General features: G+C 38.8%; 1 protein-coding gene across 1 annotated transcript; it reads left to right on the top strand.

The window, feature by feature from the left end:
- Nucleotides 1-3,332: 3,332 nt before the first annotated feature.
- UBP25 (ubiquitin-specific protease 25) lies at nucleotides 3,333-20,705 on the top strand. Its single transcript, XM_077387643.1, has 10 exons — nucleotides 3,333-3,708; nucleotides 3,792-4,269; nucleotides 4,383-4,458; nucleotides 4,542-4,634; nucleotides 10,730-10,816; nucleotides 10,942-11,750; nucleotides 12,289-12,417; nucleotides 19,650-19,783; nucleotides 19,926-19,969; nucleotides 20,090-20,705. Exons 1-8 carry the CDS (start codon nucleotides 3,543-3,545, stop codon nucleotides 19,768-19,770), a joined length of 1,959 nt encoding a protein of 652 aa, XP_077243758.1. The 5' UTR covers nucleotides 3,333-3,542; the 3' UTR covers nucleotides 19,771-19,783; nucleotides 19,926-19,969; nucleotides 20,090-20,705.
- Nucleotides 20,706-22,573: the final 1,868 nt, after the last annotated feature.

Here is a 22,573-nt window from a genome sequence, read left to right as displayed (position 1 = left end):
TCGACCTAGTTGGGCTTACCTTAGATTTCCCATGGTCCAAAAAACATTGTGTAATCGGCTGGTCCTAAAACTAGTTTGGCCCAATCCGGTGTAAGACCAAGACCATGTGAGTTGCCTCAGGATGTTCTATTAGATCAACAATTTCGACTGCGCATACATGTCACAAAAGATGCATGAGCAAGTAAAATCATCCATGACCATCAGGCAAGGACACTCTCATGTGGCGCCCTATACAATATGTTAAGGCAAGCCTGCTTCAGTTAATGCAACTAGGGGTGCAACTCGGGTTGATTTTTGGGAACAGGTTGGGTTCGGGTTGAATCCAATTCATTTTTTTAGCAAAAGCCCAACCCGAGCTAATCCCAAGTTGGTCCCCTGAATATAAAGCCTTTAAGGCCAAACACATACGTGTGACAACTCTCGGCCCTTATTGAAAAGCTCAGGAACTACAAACCACTTAAGCCTACTCATGCTACTTGCTTGTTGGTTGTACATTGTTCAAATGCAAGCCCTTTTATACTATTTGACATTTCTCTTAAACAAAGATGAAAAAGGAGAGTAGAGAAGTGTGAATCAGTTTTCCTTCTACATCTATATTGCTCTCCTTCAAACGGATAACCAAACACGACATGAATGAGTGTAGTGGTGCATCTCTCCCCCGCCCAAATATAAGAATCCCAGGTCCATTAGAAGCCCAGAAGCATCTAAGTTTTTTTACAACTATTAAGAGGCAGCTGAAATCCAATAGATGTCCCACATACATTTTCATGTTCTACAAAATATATTAATCAGTCAATCTTAACCATTGGATTGATGGTGCTAGCAAATGAATGTGGGAAAAAGTAGAGCTAGAAAGTGAGTAAGAATCTGCATCTAAATGAATAAAAATGCATGGATTAAAGTTTTTCGATGAGCCTCACTTTTATTAGTTGGCTAAATTTACAAGAATACAGTATTGGCCCATCCAAATATGGGCCAAAACTTTGAAACTCAAGCCCATTCATACCTACCCTAATTGGCAAATACTAGTATCTGGTGTAGTAGTCGCGCAGGGCAAGCAACAATAAGAAGTCTAAGTCCGACGATGGTCCCAATACATTTTCCATTTCATAGAATTGCTTGGTTGCCATATACTATTCCCATGTCATTACTTGTTTGCCATAAATTTACCAAATGCAAGCCGTATTACATTATTCCTTTTAGGGCTGCAACAGGGTCGGGTTGGGCCGGGTTTTTCAAAACCCTAGCCCAACCCTGGATCCCATTATTTGGGCCCTGACCCGCCCTAAGTCATGCCAAAAAACCTCAACCCAATGGCTGCCTGCAGGGCTCAGCTCGGCCCTGGCCCGCCCTATTGGCCTTGATTGGACCGGGCCGGCGCTAATTAACCCTAGTGCATATACCTGTTAAGAGTGCAAAAATAAAGCAGCCACATATCATATAGAATAAAATGATCAGTAAACAAAAAAAGAGAACAAAATAAGACAATATGAATTCAACAACATGACGGGCCACCAGAGACAATTAATAATAATAATCTAAAGAAACATCTAGAAAACATTAACAAAAGAAATATGCACAGATGGTTCACTTCTATAATATAAAATAGGGCCAGGCCGGGTCGGGCTGACCCGATGTATCAACCCTGAACCCGACCCTACCTTGAGTCAGGGCCTAAAAAATGAACCCTTACCCGCCCTCAGGGTTGGAAAATCCAACCGAGACCTTGTTCAGTGTGGGTCGTGGCTCACAGAGCCAAACTGCACCCCTAATTCCTTTCAAACCAAGAAAATATGAAAGTGAAGAAAAAAGAAAAAGAATCTATATTCCTTTCCTTCTACTTTTATATTATGTACCTCCAAAGTCCAACGGACCTAGTATGTGGTGGAAAAGCAAACTAACCGAGCACTACCAGCCTCCCTTATATGTGGATTGGATAAAGACTCCTTTTATTTTTTAGAAGAGACTGGTGTCCTTGATCCACGGATGAGATCTATGCTGCTCGTGTGATGTCCTAACCAGACTTCCTATGGATGGCAGATAATGTGTACATCAATCTCATCATACATGCATGTAGGGGCAATGGTCGCATGTACTAAAAAATATAGATGAGGGAGATGTTGGTAGTAAACATGTTTTTTTTTAAAATATCTTTCATAGTTACTTCAAAATCATAGATATAATAAAATATTAAGATGCTATCCACAAAGTACGAAGACAAGGGACAGTGTCAATTGCCTCGCAATGTCTAAGTGGGCCATCTTGGGATCAGACAGAAGTTGCTAAGCCTGACTTATAACATAGGACAACCTATTTGGGCCCTACAAATAAATTGTTTGGATCTTAAAACAAGATGGGCCCACACGAACATTATATACAAACTGAACCAATCACAAAATGGATTGAGTTTTAGCGTTTAGTGGTGAATCTTGCCCATTTAGATTTGGAGGCCTAGGCCCATTAGAAGCCCACGAAGCACCTTGAACTTTTTTACAAAAGGGTAGAAATTTAGAGGCTGGATTATCTTAAGTTCAACAGATGGCCCGCATGTATTTTAATGTTCTATAAATATGAGATTTTATATGGTGTGTTGTGAATTCCAGTATTTCTCAAAAAGTATTATGGGCCCCATTTAATAGAATGATCAGGATCCGAATCGTTCATTTGTTGGGTAGATCATCTCCACAGGATATGATCTATGGGATACAACCTGTTTACTTTGTGGCCCAACAAATGTACAGTTCGGATCATCATATGAAGTAGGCCCACCGTACTTTCTAAAAAATACATGTCTTCACATGCACACATCATTTCAAATCTCTTATAGAATGGGAAATACTATCATGCTGTCAGCACAACCATATTTTGATTTTGGGAAATGCGGGTATAAACCTTCACAAATCTGTCCATCCTCCCCCACAAATCGAAGGGTTAGGATGATCCTAATGAGTTTATTTTTTGGCATATCCCCACAAATCTGTAAACACAGCCTGTTTTCCTTGTGGCCCAACAAATGTACAGTTCGGATAATCATATGAAGTGGGCCCACCGTACTTTCTAAAAATTACCCACATATCAGACAAAATCTCCTCTAAAATGAGAAATAATATTACCACAACCATATTTTGATACTGTGCTGGTAACTAGAAGTCCAAAAAAGGAGAATTAGAAAGTGAGTTGTCCATGACCCATCCAAACATGGACCGCCCACTATCAAAATATGTGCAGGAACTTTAAAGCCCAAGCCCATTCCTCCCAACCCTAACGGGCTCATACAAAAATATCTTGGGCAGAGTAATAGTTGGGCTAGGGGAAGCAGCCCTAGGAAGTGGAACTCCAATATGTAGCGAAAAAGACAAGAAACTGAGCCCTCTTTTACTCGTCGCTCGGGCAAACCCGCGCGGGGAGAGAAACTTCCCATCACCCCCAACAGTCAGAAAAACCCCCATTTCTACCCCTACCTCGCCGGCATCAAAACCGAAGAAAATCCATCCAACGGCGATGCTCTCTCGCCGGTGCTCAGCTCCCGATGCCGCTCGTTAATGGCCTTGCAAATGAGTTGGCAACCTAATCTCACTCGCCGAAAATCAGCCCCTCTAGGGTTAAAAAACTTAGGCAATACCTGTTATCTCAATAGCGTTTTACAGTGCTTAACCTATACCCCTCCTCTCGCTAATTTCTGCCTCAAAAATCAACACTCCTCTCTCTGTAAGTTCATTTTTTGAATTATTCGAATCTTGATTTGATTTTCTTGAATTCTTCCAATCTTGATTTCTGAAATAATTTTTCAGGCGATTCTAGCACGGACCGTAAACGCGATTGCCCGTTCTGTATACTAGAGCGGCGGATCGTGCGATCTTTAAGCATTGAAATTCCGCTCGATGCTCCGTCTAAGATCCAGAGTTCTTTGAGGATTTTTGCCGAACACTTTAGGTACGGGAGGCAGGAGGATGCTCATGAATTTTTACGCTATGTAATCGATGCGTGCCATAACACCTGTGTTAAGTTGCTTAAGGAGAGGAATGCGAAGCATCGGAATAATGGAGGTGGAAAGGAAACCTATTATCATGACACTGTTGTGAAGGAGATATTTGGTGGGGCCCTCCAGAACCAGGTGAAATGTTTGTCGTGCGAGGCGGAATCGAATAAGACGGATGAGATCATGGATATTAGTCTTGATTTGTTCCAGAGCAGCTCTTTGAAAGAAGCTCTGCGTCGGTTTTTCCAGCCTGAGGTATTGGATGGGAATAACAAGTACAAATGTGAGAAGTGAGTAATTTTTTCTTTAATATCATTTTTGTTCAATTTTAGTTGTTAGTAGGGAAATTTTGCTCTATCTCTTTTTGGGTTTCTTAAATTTTCGCGGGTTAATGTGTTTTCAGTTGTAAGAAATTGTCAGCTGCGAGGAAGCAAATGTCTGTTCTTCGAGCGCCTAATGTACTTGTAATCCAGTTGAAGGTATGAATCTATTCATTTGATTTTTTTTTTGTTTTGATTTTCTATTTAGATTCACATTGAGTGTGTGTTCTTTGGTTTCTTAGAGATTTGAGGGTATTGATGGTGGAAAGATTGATCGAGCAATTGCGTTTGAGGAAGTTTTGATGCTTTCGAATTACATGTCCAAAGGAAGCCAGGTATGTTCAGTTGCCGAATGTACCTTCTATTTCTCTTTTCGCATTTGTTGATAAAAAATTTTGGTCTTATGTATGTGGAGTTCCTTTCATTTTGATGAGTCCATATGTTAATCGACGAGAACTGAAGCAGGTGTAAGCTTTTAAGAACATCTTTTAATTAATGAATGGTTTACTTTAATCGCCAAAAATTGGCGCAAATTTTAAGCTGATAATTGTTAGCATTGTTGTGTGGTGTTGTTGGTCTAATTTCTTTATCCTCTATCATTAAACCTCTAAAGTTTTTTCTTTTCTCCTGATAATTAATGTCATCTTGTTAGTAATGGAACAACCTGTATGTGGGCGTTTGGACCTCTAGAATCATTGCTCCATCATACGCATAAGGAACAAACTTTGCAAATGACTTCCGTCCAAATAAAAGAGGCCCTAGAAGTCGTATTCACTAGGAACATGACTACTGAAATTGTAAAGATCCAAGAAACCCCAAAAAATCTGCAAAGAAGTTTGATTTGTTAACGGAAAATTTGCCATGAAGATGTTATAAATAGTTTGCTTGGCCTTGGGACAATGCTTACACATATCGGGGAAATCAGAAGCAATGGGGTTGACGATGGTTTGCTGTATGAATCTTGTCCAACAGTGTAATTTGGACCAACACAGTGTTTTTAGCAGGAGCGGAAGAGTCCTACACCTTTCTCATAGATACCATTTCTCTTCTCATTCCCTATCCCTCAATCTTATGAAATGATTTAGTAGAAAATGAGCAACTGCCTCCTGCTCTTGAATCCTCCTATTTGCAGCCAATCTAGGAATGCAAGTTTCTGCTGATGGCATCATCAAAGGCTAGGAGTCTCAGGCTCCTCATCATGAACATTTCTCATGAATGGTGTGTCTCAAAACTATTCCACCCCTCACCTCCCCATAAAGTCCCTCTCAAGCACCCTTCAATTGATAGCTGTTTGGGCTAGTTCGAGGAAACTAGCACCCAAAATCAAATCACATAATCGTCCTTAAACTTTATCCTATCTCTAGTGAACACCTTATATCTAATAAGAGCCAAGAAAGCCCAAAAAAATTGCAAAGAAGTTTGATGTGTTTTGAGCAAATTTGCAATTAAGTAGTTTCCTTTGCCTTGGGCCAAAAAGCTTACACATGTTCAGGAATCTAAAGCTATGAGGTTGACGATGGTTTGCTTGTTCAAGTCTTATCCAAGAGTGTAATTTGAACTAACTCTTGGTTTTTAAGAGGTGCGGCTAAATCCTAATCCTTTTTCATCGATACCTATTCTCTTCCTAGTCCCCATCCCTCAAACGATCAACCCTATAAAATGTTTTAGTAGAAAATGAACCGCTGCCGCCTGCTTTTGAATCCTCCTATTTGCCCCCATGCCAAGAATGTAAATTTTCAGTGATTGCATCATCAAAGGCAAGGAGTTTCAGTTTCCTCATCTTGAATATTTCTCGTGAAAGATGGGTCTAAGTATTTTACCCCTTTGTGCCCTAATACACAAGCATCCTTCTATTCATAGCTGTTCAGGCTAATTCAGGGAAACTGGCACTGAAAGGCTCTAATTGAATCACATTTTCCCCAAGACATGATTCTCTCTGTAGTGAACACCTTATATCTAATAGGGTTCTACTAAGAGGACATATTGGAGGATGCTCCTACGACTATCAATTATGACAAGATTTGAATGTGGGTCCATCTGAATCCCTTATTATCAAGCAATTGAGAAACTTGATTCTTCCTCTTCTAAATCTTAGTTCTCCTCTCTTTTTCCTTGCTTCTCTCTCGCCATCATTGAAACCTCATTCATCATCCTTTGTCAACAGCTAACCTTCTTGGAAACGGACTTGTATTGCGAATCCAAAGTCAGCATCGTCAACACATTCACCAATCAGAGACTTCGACCAACCTACATTGCCCTCCAATTGTGGAAAATTTCCATCTTTCTCAACCCATATTTCTCCTCGTCGGGCCCTTTTGGGCGACAGAGAGTTCCGCCTATGGTTCCTGGGTAGCCTTCTCTTTGGTTGCTGAAACTGAACCTGAAATGACTTCAGCGTGGCAAACACTGGCTACAGAGTTAACCTCTTTGATCGACGTCTTGCTCTCAAAATCATATTGTTAGATTCATAATTTCAGTGTTCTTTCTGTGAAAGTATAATATCATGGCATGTTGGGCACACTCTCGGCATCCTTTTTGTCGTAGATGTCTTGATTGTTCTTCCTTTGAAAGTCTAACAGCATTGCATGCTGGGCACACTGTTGGCATCCTTGTTGTCGTAGATGTCTTGATTGTTCTTTTTTTTTTGTGTCTTTTGAATGGTTGAAATTTCATTAAAAGAGAAGGACCGAGATGGTCAATTGGAAACAAGAAGAAATTTAGCCAAAGATAAACACGACAAATAATAATAAAAGATAACGAAAGAACAGAAAGACTCAAGGCGGTAAAAAGTCAAAATCCTTTGGGGCCTCCAGGCGAACCCCGTCCCTAGCGAGCCTATCCGCCACTCCATTTGCCGATCTCCTGATATATCGAATGGGATACTCGAGTTACCCAAGATGTCTCCAATCTCCTCAAATAGGTCTACCAATCTCCACGGGAAGGCATGAGATCCACTCAACCAACGGATGATGTTGAGAGAATCGCCTTCTACCACCACTTTATCTAAATCTTCTCCCCCTAGTAACCTGATGCCCTGGTAGATTGCCCGTACCTCCGCCTTGCTAGAGTCGGCCACTCCAATGGGTCCTGCAAAGGCCCATTTCATTGATGTTTTGCCTCACCAGATTAATGAATGAGCCACGCTACAGAAACCGCATGTGTGAAAGCTGACCAAACCCTTGCTTGTTATGTGGCTTGGAGAGATCATCAACTGGTCTTCTCAGTTTATTTGAAACTGTCTTCTCAGTTGATTTGAAACTGGGAACTGACCAAAAAGGTTAGTTTCATGGATCTCTTCCTTCAACAACACCGGTCTTGCTCTCTCTGTCACTTGTCAATTTCCTTCCATGTCCCATGTGACATGCGATCACCCATCACCATCAGTCCTTGCAACGGTCGTTCGACACAACAACTTGCCATCGCCTCTCTCTCTAGTCGATCTAGCTTGTTTGTGCGTGGAATTGGGTGGAATTGAGGAAGGAAAGCGTATGAGTTCATATCTTGAATATGAGATTTTGTGGTCGGAGAGTCAAGTCCTCGAATCATATTATGACCGTGATTTATCATGTCGTCGGACTAATGTGTGTGGCACTGACGCTCGCTGGAAGTGCAGGCCTGTAGGAGCAGCACCACAGAAGGAAATCTTATTTTTGGATTTGCTTCTCTCAGGGTATTTTAGGAAATCTTGATGTAGTTGGCATTTCATATGTTTTTTAACTCTCTCATATGTATGAGGGGGGTAAAAAGACATAAAATCCCCTTAGAAAATCTATAAAATGGGCCGAAAATGAGGCTGAAATAGGAACAAAAAGAAAAAGAAGAAGCTTATTTTGTAATTTTTGAAAAAAAATAGAAGAAGCATGGCATTTTGCCCCTTCTTGTCTGAAACGGATCAGTACAGAACAAAATTATGACCATTGCGTTTTGTTCATGCTTTGCGTACTGTTTCTGCTACTAGTTCGAAACATTTCATTTGTTTCAGACGAAATGAAAATGCATTGACAAGTAGGATACCGATACATGATTTGAGTCATTTCTCCACTGAGCAATGTTGTCCCATGCATGTATGTTGAAGCCAAAATGCGTTACCTCCTTTTCACACAAACTAGCAATAATTCAACTACTATCATAATCTTTGGGCGATAGGACTCCTAAGACACACACACGGAGAAAAAAAAAAGAGTTGTAGCCATTCTATCGCTGTCGTTGTTGGTGGTGGTGGTTTGGGGTTTTTTTTGTGTGTGTGTGTTGGGGGGGGGGGGGGGGGGGGTGAGCAATGTCTTTGGATCTATGTTGCATCAGTATGGGTAAGAGATCCGACACGGATATCTAGTGTCGGATTCTGCAAACCTCAAAAAGAAAGATTCATGGATTTGCCAAAATATTTTAATCAATTCTTAAATTTTAATTATAGCAATAAATTAAAAAATTTAATAGGCTAAGTAAATATAATTGTGGTAGTAGTATTAAGAAAAACAAATAAAAGAGACCTAGAAGTGTCGCTGTGAATCTTGTACTATTGGAATCCGAGATGTGTCCAACAGAGATACTTCACCCATTCAAAAGAATCCATGTAACATAGTTTTATACTCTCACACACGCACACAGATATGCACTTTTTTTTTCTATCTCCCCCCCCCCCCCCCACCCACACACACACACACATCATTTTAAGGATCTTCCAACAACTTATAGAATATTATTTAAACTTTTCGAGCTAACATTGTTATTTATCATCATACAAACTGGGTCTGTTTGGGTTACTTCTTTTGGGTTTAACCTGAACCAACCTCTATGAGTAAACCTGAAAACTCGCAATTTAGTTACTATACATACAAATATATCTAATAAAGTAATTTGAGCAGGCCCTTGCATTTCTTTCCTTCTATAAATCCTTTGAAGCACAAATGTACCTAAGTTTCTTTGGTCTGAATTTGAACAACTATTGTCAGTTGTTTGTTTGTGGAAATTCAGTTTTTCGAGTCAATGCCTATGGCCTCCAGAGGTATCCAACCGATCTAAGCACCCATGAAAGACTTGCTAAAAGGTAAAACAAGAAATGATATCACATTTTATTGCATCAAGCAAGGTCCCGACAACCTTGGCCAATGTTTTATATTTCGGTTTTGGTTTCAGTCGCCACAGAAACGAAATATTCCAGTTTCGGTGAGTAATTTCCTTGGGAATCTTGTAAAATCATGAAACTTATGGAAACATATGCAAATGATAGAGTTTTAAGATGAAACCTTAGGAAATGCTATAATAAGCATAAATGTAGTAATACATACTTAGCAACAATCACATAAGCAAGATGACCATCCATAATGGTGTAGCAACATGGACATATGCTAATGATAGAATTATAAGATGAAACTCCAGGAAATGTTATAATAAGCATAAATGCAGTGATACATACTTAGAAACCATCACATGAGTGAGATGACCGTCCATAATGGTGTAACAACATCAAACACCTAGTAACATGCACTGTCACCGATGTCTTATAATTTAGTATGTAAAAGTATAATTCATATAAATATTTATACATAATACATACGCCACATTTCATATCAATTCATATAAATATAATTATGCAACAAATACTGATATAATATACCACTGATATGCTTAAAATTTGGTTTTGGTATGCTTTCGATTTCGACATGCATTTTGGTGGGGATGGAAACGGAAACACTTCGGTCGTTTCTTGTTGATTTCGTTGAAATTTAAAACCATGACCTTGGCTGAATTGCAATATCTTATTTGCTTAGCTTTAGAAAAGGGAAATTTAGTGCTTCACAATTGTTGAGTGACAGCCTCTCACACAGGCCTTTCACAACCGTAACTTTTATGGTCAATAGACACATTGAAGTAAAACTGATGAAAGAATGCATCAAAGAAATCCGAAGTGCCAGGTGGCCTTCAATAGACACATTGAAGTTAAACTGATGAAAGAATGCATCAAAGAAATCAAAAGGCGTAGGTGGCTTCTGATATGTCCTTGACGGGCATTTTCAGCTAGTTTCTCTATTATGAGCTACATGGTAAGTAGTTGAAGAGCAGTATGGGGATCAAAAGAACTTGCAGGAAAGGAATATAGTTTCTTTTTATTCAAACAAAGTAAAATATAAGAAATAAGTGTCATATGGCACATACACCTTAATATTACATGTTCGTTTCCATGCCTCCCATGTCCACCTGAGATTATTCTAACAATGACCTACCTTTGTACTTGTGATACTGGCATTTATGCATTCTGTGGTGCGTTCTTTGATGTATTGTTGTTTGGTACATTGACCTCGGTAGGGTCTTTCTTGCTTTTATTCTTTATCCTTCTGATCTTAGTATTGGTCCTATTGGTGTGATGGATTCCATTACAAAGTTCTCATGTCTGACCGTATTTTGCTTCACCATTTCTGATGCAATGCAGGACCCACATCCAGAGTATAACCTTTTTGGCAGTATTGTCCATTCGGGATACTCGCCGGAATCTGGACACTATTATGCATACATCAAGGTATGTGCTTACTTTCGTCTGTTGATCTGCCCTATTTTTCTTACTGTATTGGATATATTTCTACTTTCTTCTATGAGATAAGCTGCTATACTTGGCTGATTTTAATTTCTCCATATGGTCTACAGGATGCAACTGGCCGCTGGTATTGCTGCAATGACTCTCATGTTTCACTGTCAACCCTACATGAGGTTTTGTCAGAGAAGGTTTATATTCTTTTTTTCTCTCGAACCAATCAAAAACCGAAGCCAACCAAAACTTCTTTTGCCTGCAATGGTTTGAAGTCTCCTGGTAGCTATGACAATGGTCTATCAGTTAACCAGAAGGCAACATCTGCATTGAAACCGCCAACCTCTACACCAAATGGGGTACATCATCCTGAAAAGGATATTCCAACCATATCAACGAATGGTAAAGTGCCTTCAAATTCACGTATAAAGTTTGGTAACTTGAAAAAAACCGAGGACCAAAGAGTTGATGCAAATGGAAATGCGAATGTTAAGGTTTATAATAATGGATCCATGACGAAGCACAGTGACGTTAAGGAGTCATCAGGTATGGAAAAGGCAAGGACATCATTGCTATCTAACTGTTCTGAGGAACCTAGAGTCACCGGAAAGATAGAGATGTCATCACACAGTAATGGTGCTGTTGGAAATAAATCTGGTGAAGTTGGGGATCATGAAAGCAACCGTACAATTCTATCACCAGATGGAAATGGAGAAATCCAGAGGGTTGATGCTGATCCAGTGAAAGGAAAAGTTTGCAAGGATAATGGTTTTGGAAATGTGGTAGCAGTTGGAAGAGATTCCGATTCTGATTGTGCAGCACACGCCAAGAATGATAAGTATCACCTTGATGTTCGAGGATTTAAGAGAAAATCACCAGACACTGAAAATTGTGAGACAGGGACAAAACTAGAGAAGTTTAAAGACATGTAAGCCCTACTCTACTTGAAGTATCTTTCAATCTCTTGCTTTTTCAAATGGAAAACTTATTAAAAAATTTAATAAAAGTAAAGGTGGTTGCAGATGTCATTTAATTCTTTACTAATTTTCTTGAAAAACTTGTCTGGTCATTTAACTTTTCATTGGGTGATTTGAATTGTTTGGACCAAATGGAACATTCTAATCAGTTATTCTTCTCTGGATGGTCATCTGGTCTTTTTTTTTTTTTTTTTTTCTGCATTTCAAAAAAAATAAAAATCATTCTGGGTTTTTTTTCTTTTTTGGTAGCAGTTTTTCTTGATTTATATACTGCACTGCACAGACAAAAGATAAACTCCAATGTGTATCTTTAAAATACTCTTTTTTTGTTTAATATCCTGGATAAGGCATGTGTTTTGTATCACTGCCTAGAAGTTGCGTGATGGCAAATATTATTTGTTTCAGAGTTCCACATCTTTTTTGGTGAACATTATTCTTGATCGATTATGATTGATTAAATATTTATTGTAATGTTGATGGATCTCTCAGGCTTGCTAAGGATGCATCTTCAGATCTGCTATCATGTGGCTGGGTCGATAAAGTACAGGATTTCATGCATGCCCGAAAGAGGCTTTGTGCAAAAGCAACAGGCGAAGCTACCGATACCATAGAGTTAAAGTAACCCCTTTATCTCATAAACATTTATCATATTTTGATTCTTGTATATCGTCTAACTTTTCTGCTTTGGGGGGGGGGGGGGGGGGGGGGGGGGGGGGCGCTGATGTAGGACAATACCTAAATAAGGGGAAAATCCTACACTCCTAATGGGATTAAAGACTATAGGAACTGTAGGACTAAGGGGAAAATCCTACAAGTCTACACTCGTAATAAATTTCTGCAGCAACAAAATGGGGTCAAATCAGTCCATTTTAGGCTAAAATGGTATTTTGATAATTTAGACAGATCTGTAATTTCGGAATTTAGGGCTGGTGGTTCGTAGGGTATGATCTAGGACAATACCTAAATAAGGGGAAAATCCTACACTCCTAATGGGATTAAAGACTATAGGAACTGTAGGACTAAGGGGAAAATCCTACAAGTCTACACTCGTAATAAATTTCTGCAGCAACAAAATGGGGTCAAATCAGTCCATTTTAGGCTAAAATGGTATTTTGATAATTTAGACAGATCTGTAATTTCGGAATTTAGGGCTGGTGGTTCGTAGGGTATGATCTAAAAGATGAAAAAAAAACCAATATCAGGCCTAGGGTTCAATTTTGATGGCCGTTGCAACATCAATTTCCAAGAAAACGTGTTCTAGGGTTGAAAGGGGGCAAATTTTCAATTGGCTGCAAAAGGGGTTTAAAGCTATGGATCTTAGATGCTTTGGCTGAGGTTTAGTTTCAAATAAAGTCCTTCAAAGTCTCAAGTTGAGATCTTGAAGATTAAAGAAGTTATTTGGAATTTAGGATTTTCAACTCTAGGTTTAAAGAAACACAAAAGATTGAAAGATTTGATGTCTTACCTTGTTTGGGGATGATTTGAGAGGAGAATAGAAGTGAGAAGATGAGAGGGGATTGAGAAGAATGGCTCTGAGCCACCAAGAGGAGAAGAGAAGAAGTCCAAGCCACAATAGCTCTCACACAAAAAACCATCAATTCTATTAAATATTCAAAAGTCCTGTACATTACTTTCATAAGATGTATTTTTAAGAAAAGAAACCCTAGAATATAACTTAAAACCTAATCAACTAATCTCAACCATTCATTTAATCCAAAGTAAACTAAAAAAAGATAAAAACTTACCTAAAATAGTAATCCCATAATAGGCATATACCACTTCCTAAAAACACTCATAACACCTCCAAATCATGTGATCTTGGGCTCATTAGATAGGTAATTGAAAAACCTTTTTTAATAATACAAAAACACATCAAACGGATGAGATTTGATGCCTAAAAAGTAGGCTACAAATAAAATGATGAAAATTGAAGATAAATAATAAAAAAAAGACGCCCATGTCTGTGGCCCATGTTAGAGTCTCCACGATCAGTCTCGTCCACGTTTGCGCTTGTAAACCTTGAATTCATGCCCATTGTTGATGTCCCCATCGGGGGCTCTTTGCATATGCGATACCCTGACATTGAGAGAGATGAGATTGTACGCAAAGAATTTGGGGTTGGGGCTTGTCTTGTAGGATTCTATATGCTTGATTAACGTTGTTTTATTTTTACTTATTCTCACATTAAACTGTTAGAATGTGATTCCAGATCTGGGTCAGTGTGCAAACTTTTCATACAATTTTTTGCTTCTTTTTGAATGGTAAAGTTCTCATTCATTAGATCGACAACTTCATGTAACAAAATCCAACATAGGATGGACAACACCGCACTGAACAAAGATCGTAATACCCTTATGTTGGGAAAATAAGTCCACCTTTTTAGTTGTTTTTTTTTTTAAATAGCTGAATAAGGCCTAAGAGCTTTGCATCTGAAAGCTGGTACCTATTTCTAATAAAAGCAGTCGTGTTAGTTCATTCGTTCACTTGCTCCTCGTGAACTAGCTATCAATCTCTGCATCGATGACTTTTTTTGTCAGCCATCATTGCCAAGAGTCTGAGAAGAAGATGGTTCTATTCTTCCATCCCCTCAAGCAATTCTAAACTGTCGCAATAAGAAGAGACATGAAGAGGTACTAGTACACATGCACATACTTTCTCTGGCTGAAGGTACTTGGGAAAACTTTGAAGAATTGAAAACCCAATTTCCAGATCTTGCTATATGATGCAGTTGTTGGGATAACCATGATGATGTGGTAGTTGGGATAATCAACATGGGTTTTGGGTAGATTTTAGTCAATACGATTGGTGTAGGTTGTTATCTCTTTTCAATTTTTTAGGAAAGTTTGCTATTGTTTAAGAGTATGCTCATAGGATGTTTGTTGCTAATGTTTAGGGGAAGTATTGCACAGCACATAGGAGGTTAGTTTATATTGGATTACTATTAGTACATTCATATAAATATCATTGGTTGTACCATTAAAAAATAAATAAATATCATCGGTTGTAATTGGAAGATCAGATTTGATTAATGAGATTTCTTTAGAGGTTGGTTTTCCTCCAATTAAACCATCCAAATCTTCTCTCTACTCACGTCCTAATGTTGGAATGAAACCAACTAGGTTGGAGGGAGAAGATGAGTTTCAAGAGAAGAAGATTGTTCTCTTGAAACTCATCTTCTCCCTGCAACCTAGTTGGTTTCATTCCAACAAAGTGGTATCAGAGCGTAGGTTGAAGGTTGATCATGGCTTCCAACAATATGTTGCGACCTCAACTTCCTCGATTCAACGGCAAGAACTACAACCAATGAAGCATTCAAATGAAGGTGTTGTATGGTTCTCAAGATCTATGGGATATTGTTGAGACCGGCGTTAAAGAACCGGAAGATCAAGCGGCTCTCACTCCACAACAACTCAATGAGTTGAAAGACGGTCGAAAGAAGGACAAGAAGGCTTTGTTCTTTATCTATCAAGCTGTGGATGAAGTCACCTTTGAACGAATTTCATCGGTGACTTTGGCAAAAGAAGCATGGGATACACTCTATACATCATTCAAAGGAGAAGACAAAATAAAGTTGGTGAGGTTACAAACTCTTAGATGCGAGTTTGAAGCATTAAGGATGAAGGATTCAGAATCGGTTGAAGATTTTTTCAATGGAATTATTTCTCTTGTGATTCAATTGAGAGTTAATGGTGAAGATATTCAAGATCGAAGGATTGTGGAGAAAATACTTAGAAGTTTGACTCGAAAATTTGAGTATATTGTTGTTGCGATTGAAGAATCTAAGGATTTAGCTTCTTTAACTATAATCATCAATGAAGGTGAGAAAATATCGATTACCTCCAATTGATGTTGACACTTGTTCAAGAGGATTTGATGCCCTCCAAGCCTTTCCAATGGGAAAAGAGTCTCTTTGATGCTTTACAAGTGCACATCCTTCACACACTTCATCTTGGCGGTCGATGTTCGGCATGCCTCTCACCATATGCTTCTTGTTCATGAGAGATAAAGTGCTAAAGCTCAAGTGCCCATAGCGAAGATGCCATAGCCATGACATATCTTTGACAATGGTGTTGAAGCAAGGAAAAGCTTCACTTTGAAACTTAAGAGGAAACATCTTGTTTTGAGTCATTCTCACCTTGGCTATGTGAACTTGATTTTTGTCTTTGATTTCACATACATCTTCCTTAAAATGGACATCATGACCTTTCATTAAAAGTTGCCCAACACTCAAGAGATTGTGCTTTAGACCGGGAACGTAGAAAACATTGGAGATGCGCTTGACGCCTTTCTTTGTTTGGACGAGAATATCACCACTTCCCCTTACAGAAAGTCTCTTGTCATCACCCATTCGAACTTCACTTTTGAGAGATTCATCCAACTTTACACGTATGCCTTTGTTGCCGGTCATGTGGTTACTGCAACCACTATCAACATACCACGTCTCATCAAGAGCAACTTCTTGCACATTACAAGCAAGAAAAATAGTGTTTTCTTCTTTACTTTCATCTTTCTCATGCATGAAGGTAGATTCTTTCTTGCTTTCTTCCGCAATCTTCTTTCTACATTACTTCATGGTATGACCAAACTTTTGACCATGATAGCATTGAATTTGGGATAGAGGTCTTCATCTACCTCTTCCTATTGTAGAAGAATCACTTTTATCTTTTTCATATTATTGATTTCTTTCTCTACCATTTCTCCCTCTTCCACCAAAAGAATTTATTCCCCTTCCTCTTCCTCTAGAGCTTCCCTTAAAAGAGACTTGAGTTTGAAAAGCTTGTTCTAAATGAAAAGAATCAAATTGCTTCATTCGTAGTTCATGGGATTGAGCGATCCCAATAAACTTTCTAAGGATAAAGAAGCTAAATCCTTAGATTCTTCAATCGCAACAACAATATACTCAAATTTTCGAGTTAAAATTCTAAGTATTTTATCCACAATCCTTCGATCTTGAATATCTTCATGTTTTTAACATTGGTTCGGGTGCAATTTCATAGGCATCAAAGAAGCAATCGGTTGTTGCTCTTTCTACGGCGGAAGTGGAGTACATCTCATTATCTACGGTGGGTTGTCAAGCTCTTTGGCTACGATGGGTGTTGGAAGAACTCAATCATTCTCAAGAACATGGTACACGTTTATTTTGTGAAAATAGTTAGGCGATTTCACTTACAAAGAATCCAGTTTTTCATGGCAAAAGCAAGCACATAAGGATCAAGTATCATTTCATTCGAAACTTGGTAAATGATAGAATTGTCAATGTTCGTTTCTGCAAAACTAAAGATCAAGTTGTGGATATTTTTACGAAGGCTTTGAAGACCGAAACATTCATCAAGATGAAGACAAAACTCGGCATGGTAGTGGTCTAGCTTAAGGGGGGCTGTTGGAATTCTAAGCTTGACCACGTGACTACCTATCCACTTGACTTTCTTGGGACTTTAGTTATTTACTTCTACATAGGGAGCTTGGAACAAAGACTTGACCACATTGGAAATCTCCTCTATGGGAGTTAATGCCCTAAGGACTTATTTCTTTGTTTTGGAATTATGTAATACATTTACTTTTTCCTATGTTAGTGTGTTAGTGGTACTTAGGGAAGCTAAGATTAGTTAAGTCTTGTTAATCCCGGATTTGGAATATAGGCTATATTTTAGGCCATGTATCTTCTTTATATGTAAGGCTTTTTAGTGAAATTTGAAGGGTTTTTGAGTAGTATGACAACTTGGGCTACTTTCTTTGTGTGTTTGGCATCAAGAGAACAATCTTCTTCTCTTGAAACTCACCTTCTCCCTCCCAAGGTTTTAAATTTCGATTTCGATCATCAGCGAAACCGAAACGCTTTGGTTTCGGTACGAAATCTTGGACGAAATCTTGTAAAATCAAAATTTCGAAAGTTTAATGAAATTTCCGAAATTTCACCGAAATGGTGATGAAATTTCGAACTAGTCTGAAACTCTGTGCATTTCGTTTCGTTTTCTGCCGAAACCGAAATATTTCAGCTGAAACGTTTAAAACGAAACGTTTCGGCCGAAATTTAAAACCATGCTCCCTCCAACCTAGTTGGTGTCATTCCAACACCTAACCCTCCTTTCATCTTTTTTTCTCTTCTCCTTCAAGCACCATAGGGCCTAAGAGTGGAAAGGGAAAGAGCAAACTCACTGCTATAGAACTAGCACGTGACACAACCACTCTAAAACTTGTCATCAATTAAACTATTCCGGCACCCTACATATGGCTCTAAGGCTCTTGAAGCCCTCTACCCTGTGTTCTTGGACACATCTTAGATGACCTCTCTCTCTCTCTCTCTTGAATGACAAATAGATTCATTAAAAGATAGGGACCGAGAAGGACCATGGAAAAATATACAATTTAAAAAAAATGATTAAACTTGATTCATTTCCTTGAGACTCCGAATCCTCTACCTTTCTCCTTTCTTGATTTATAAATGTCTTTTCAACTTAATTGATGGCACTTCCAACTGTCTGTCATTCCAAATGTTTTGTTTGTATGCTCAGGTCAGGGAAGCTATCATATGTAAATGAAGATAAAGGTTGGGAAATCTTTTATTTTGGGTGCAGCCTTCTAGGCTCATTCTTGTCTATTTGTTTTCCTTTGTAATTGACTTATTTACATTTACCATTGAAATCTATTCATACTTTGGGCACCGTTATATCATGGTTTTAAATTTTGGCCGAAACGTTTTGTTTTGGCCGAAATATTTCGGTTTCGGCTGCAACAGAAATGAAATTTACATGAAGTCGTTTCTTTATAAGATTTCGGCGAAATTTCACCGAAATTCTGAAATTTTGCCAAAAAGTCCACCGAAATGTTATAATTCCCACCGAAATTTATGAAATATTCACCGAAACAGCCAAAATTTACATCGAAATTTTAGACATTTCAATCAAAAATAAATAAAAATAATAATCATAATCATATTTTTACATGATTTCGGCCAAAATTTCGGCCCGAAACCGAAACGTTTCGGTTTTGGTGGTGACCGAAACTGAAATTTAAAACCTTGCATTATATTGAAATAGCACCTACAGGCCACCACTTAGGAGTGAGTGATTATAGGTTGGGCATTAAGGCAGAGGGTTGAGTTTTAGGTAAGAAAAGATGTATAGTTTTGTACTGAACATCTAACAGTCCTTGTTCATCTCTGACCAACAGCTAAAGCTGGAAAGCAAAGCATAAAAGCTCCCAAAGAACCTAAGCGTAAGCTTCTTGGTGTTAGAATTTAAGAGTAATTCGTGATTAGGGTAAGAGGGCAGAGGAAAACTATTACTATTGAAATCATTGTTTCTCTTATATTGGATTTCTTTTTTGTCACTGTTCAGTGCTTAAATTATTTTGACAAATATATATCAGTTTACATGTTTGTTTGCTGTCACTTGCTCTATGGATGAAATTAACCAATTACTCAACTAATCACAATATTTTACTTCATAACTATTTGTCCTTTCATTTATAAATATTGCATTCAATTGCATATTAGGTCTGGTTGGTGAAACTTACTAAATGAAGAGATAGCGTGCCTCTTGATTCTTCTCAGTAGGATTCACAGCTATATAAGTATTTATTTTATCTATCATATATTTCATTTCTCCCATTGTATCATTTTCATCCAATAAAGGGATTGCATGGATCGGATCCCCTTGTCTCCTTGAAATTTTCTTTTCCTATCGTTGACCACTGATTTTCTTGCCCCACTTCTATCTGCCCATTGTCAGACTTTTTCATGGTATTCTAAATTTCTAATTTCTGTAGTAGCTAGGTCTTGGAGATATAAGTAATCACCTATCTTTTTATTTCACACTAGTATCTAATTTCCTCCTTTTCTTGCAATGCAGGAAGCTACTTATTGCTGATGCCAGAAAGACTTTTATCCGTCAAATTCCGGAATCATTGAAGGAGCACCTTATTGCATGCCTTAGATCATTTTCTGGAGAAAATCAGTTACTGGATTCTTAAATAACTGATGATGGTATGCTAGGAAATCAACTCACATTAATCCAGTATTTCAAGTAGCATCCTGGCATTAATCCACTAGTACATTCCATATTTGCAGTCTCTTGATATGTATGCTGCCTGGACTGGTTTATAATCTCTATTAATTATTTTTGCAGCATTTCAGCGGCCATCATTTTCTTCTGTTAAACAATAACCATGGGTATGTAACAGAAGTCAATTCTAGACTGTATTTTGTATGGAATTTTGGAGTTAGCATAAAATCTCGCATCATCTCATTTGGAGGTAATTAACTTCATCCATGGTAACTGTACTGAATTAGGTATACACCAAATTGAGGTCCATACAGGCAAACTGGGTGGATTTTATGACGTCACATTCTATTAGCAGGTCTAGTACTCGACTAAATTCCTTCAATCTTTGAGGCTGCAGCTTGGGTTTGGCTGCGAATGAGTTTTATTCTTATGTATGATATCCTTTTTGACAATCTTTGCAATGGATTTTATGACATCACATTCTATTAGCAGGTCTAATACTCGACTAAATTCCTTCAATCTTCAAGGCTGCAGCTTTGGTTCGGCTGCGAATGAGTTTTATTATGTATGATATCCTTTTTGACAATGTTTTCTGATCAAATGTTGCTAGATACAATTATCTCCAGGCTATATGTCATCTTTGAGTTTCGTGAACTGTATCACTCGTGAGATTGTATTTTCTTGGGGCACATTGTTACTTATTTTGTTAGAACCGGCAGTTCGGCTTGCCTTTGACCTGTGATTTTTCTCTGGCCGCTGCTTTGGTTTTGAATGCATGAGCTGGGTGCGTTCTTTTAGGTTTATTATCATGCAGTTTCTGTTTTATTTGTCGAAACTCCAGACAAAATGACAGGTGAATCCAATATCAGTGTATGAAATTATTTCTTAGTGCCTTGGGCTGCATGATTTTAGTATTTTAGTTATACCACACTATTTCTTGTCCTGAGTTGATATCAATGGTCCATCAGGTAAACGTATTAACTTTTTCAAGCTCTTGGTTTTAGAATTGCATCACCCTGCTTTCTGCTATTTTTTATGGTACATGTTCCGGCGATCCTCTTAAATCACCACAAAGTGATCTTTTCTTCTTTGCAGTTGGCTCATGATGGTTTCCTATGGAAGACTTTGCCCGTTGTTCTATAGGTTTGTGGTTTTGCATTTGACATGCTTGCACCATTTTTTTCTGTGTGCGCGTGTGTGCATAGTACTTGTATATTATTATAAGAAAAAGGTAATTTGATGACCAAGGTACAAGGTCACAATAGCTAGAAGGGCCATTGCCCTTCCACCACTAGCTTCTCATGCCACAACCCATCCTTTGCCAAGGCATCTGCTGCCTCATTATGCTCTCTCAACACATGCTAGAACAATACTTCAATAACGGAGCACATGTCTAGTATTTCCTCTGTCTAGTTATTAAATTTCTAGGGGAACAAACTACCTCTTGAAAGCTGTTAGAAATGAGATTAGGGTTAGAATGAGAAAGAAGAAGAGGAATGGAGAGATGGAGAGTCTCCACTAAGGAGCTCCTCATGTATATGATGTATATATAGGCCCCAAATAGGGCATCCAATGTACAATGACTGTAATACCCCTAAGACTACAAGTAATACCTAAACTATCCTTACATGTTATTCAACACTCCCCCTCAAGCTGGAGTGTATATATCATGAAACTCCAGCATGCTACAAAGAACTATAAAAAAACAACTAAAAATACAACAAAAAGGACCATTCATCAAAAAGTACAATAAGCTCATACGCATCAAGCTTGGTATAACACTCATCCTCATGCTGGCGTGGTAAATGCATAATGAAAACATAACAAAAAACACAACAACTGCTAAGAGTATAGCAGCGAGATCAGCGGCCATAAAAAACGGAGCAACCCTCTAAATTAGCGCGAAGGCGAGCGCGATAAAAAAATAGGGCGTCCCCCTAAATGAGAGCCCAGCAAATACATCTGCAAACCATGAAGGATCGAACAGTGACACCTCGGCAGGAAAATATCAGCGATCCATTGAGCAAAATAGGCACACCAAAGTTGCGCACATGAGAAACGACGAAGCACCACAAGCAGGAACACCAGCTAAGCGGCACCTTGCCAATAAAAGATAACAACCAATGGGAAACCATCGGATACAAGGTCGACGGGGAAACCGTCGCCTAAAGATTAGAAGAAGAGAAAGAGGATAACCAACTAATGATGGGGAAACAATCGTCTGGTGACAAGGTCGAACGCATGAACATCGTCGCCTAAAGAGAGGTCAATGGGGAAACTGTCGCCTGAACATAGCCGATCAACGGTTGGAAACCACCGCCCCGAAAGAAGGTCGACAGAAAAACGAAATTGTCGCTTGCAAGAGAGCGATGGGGACACCATCGCCCGAAATAGAGAAGCCGACGAGAAAAAGAAGTCGTCTCCCGTAAGAGAGCCAACCAACGATGGGGACACCGTCGCTCGAAAAAGATAGGCCGACAGGAAAACGAAGCCGTCACGTGTAAGAGAGCCGACCAACGCTGGGGACATAATCGCCCGGAAAAGAGAGGTCGACGGGAAAACGAAGCCGTCACGTGTAAGAGAGCCGACCAACGATGGGGACACCTTCGCCTGAAAAAGAGAGGTCAACGGAAAAACTAAGCTGTCACCTGTAAGAGAGCCGACCAACGATGGAGACACCATCCCTCGGAAAAGAGTGGCCGACGGAAAAACGAAGCCGTCGCCTATAAGAGAGATAAGGCATAAAGCTGGAAACTAATACATAAAACTAC

Source organism: Tasmannia lanceolata, unplaced genomic scaffold (assembly GCF_043159265.1).
Source record: "Tasmannia lanceolata isolate RefF3 unplaced genomic scaffold, GAP_Taslan_0.1 ptg000008l, whole genome shotgun sequence".
NCBI classification, from domain to species: Eukaryota; Viridiplantae; Streptophyta; class Magnoliopsida; order Canellales; family Winteraceae; genus Tasmannia; species Tasmannia lanceolata.
This window is presented reverse-complemented; position numbering and strand designations above follow the sequence as displayed.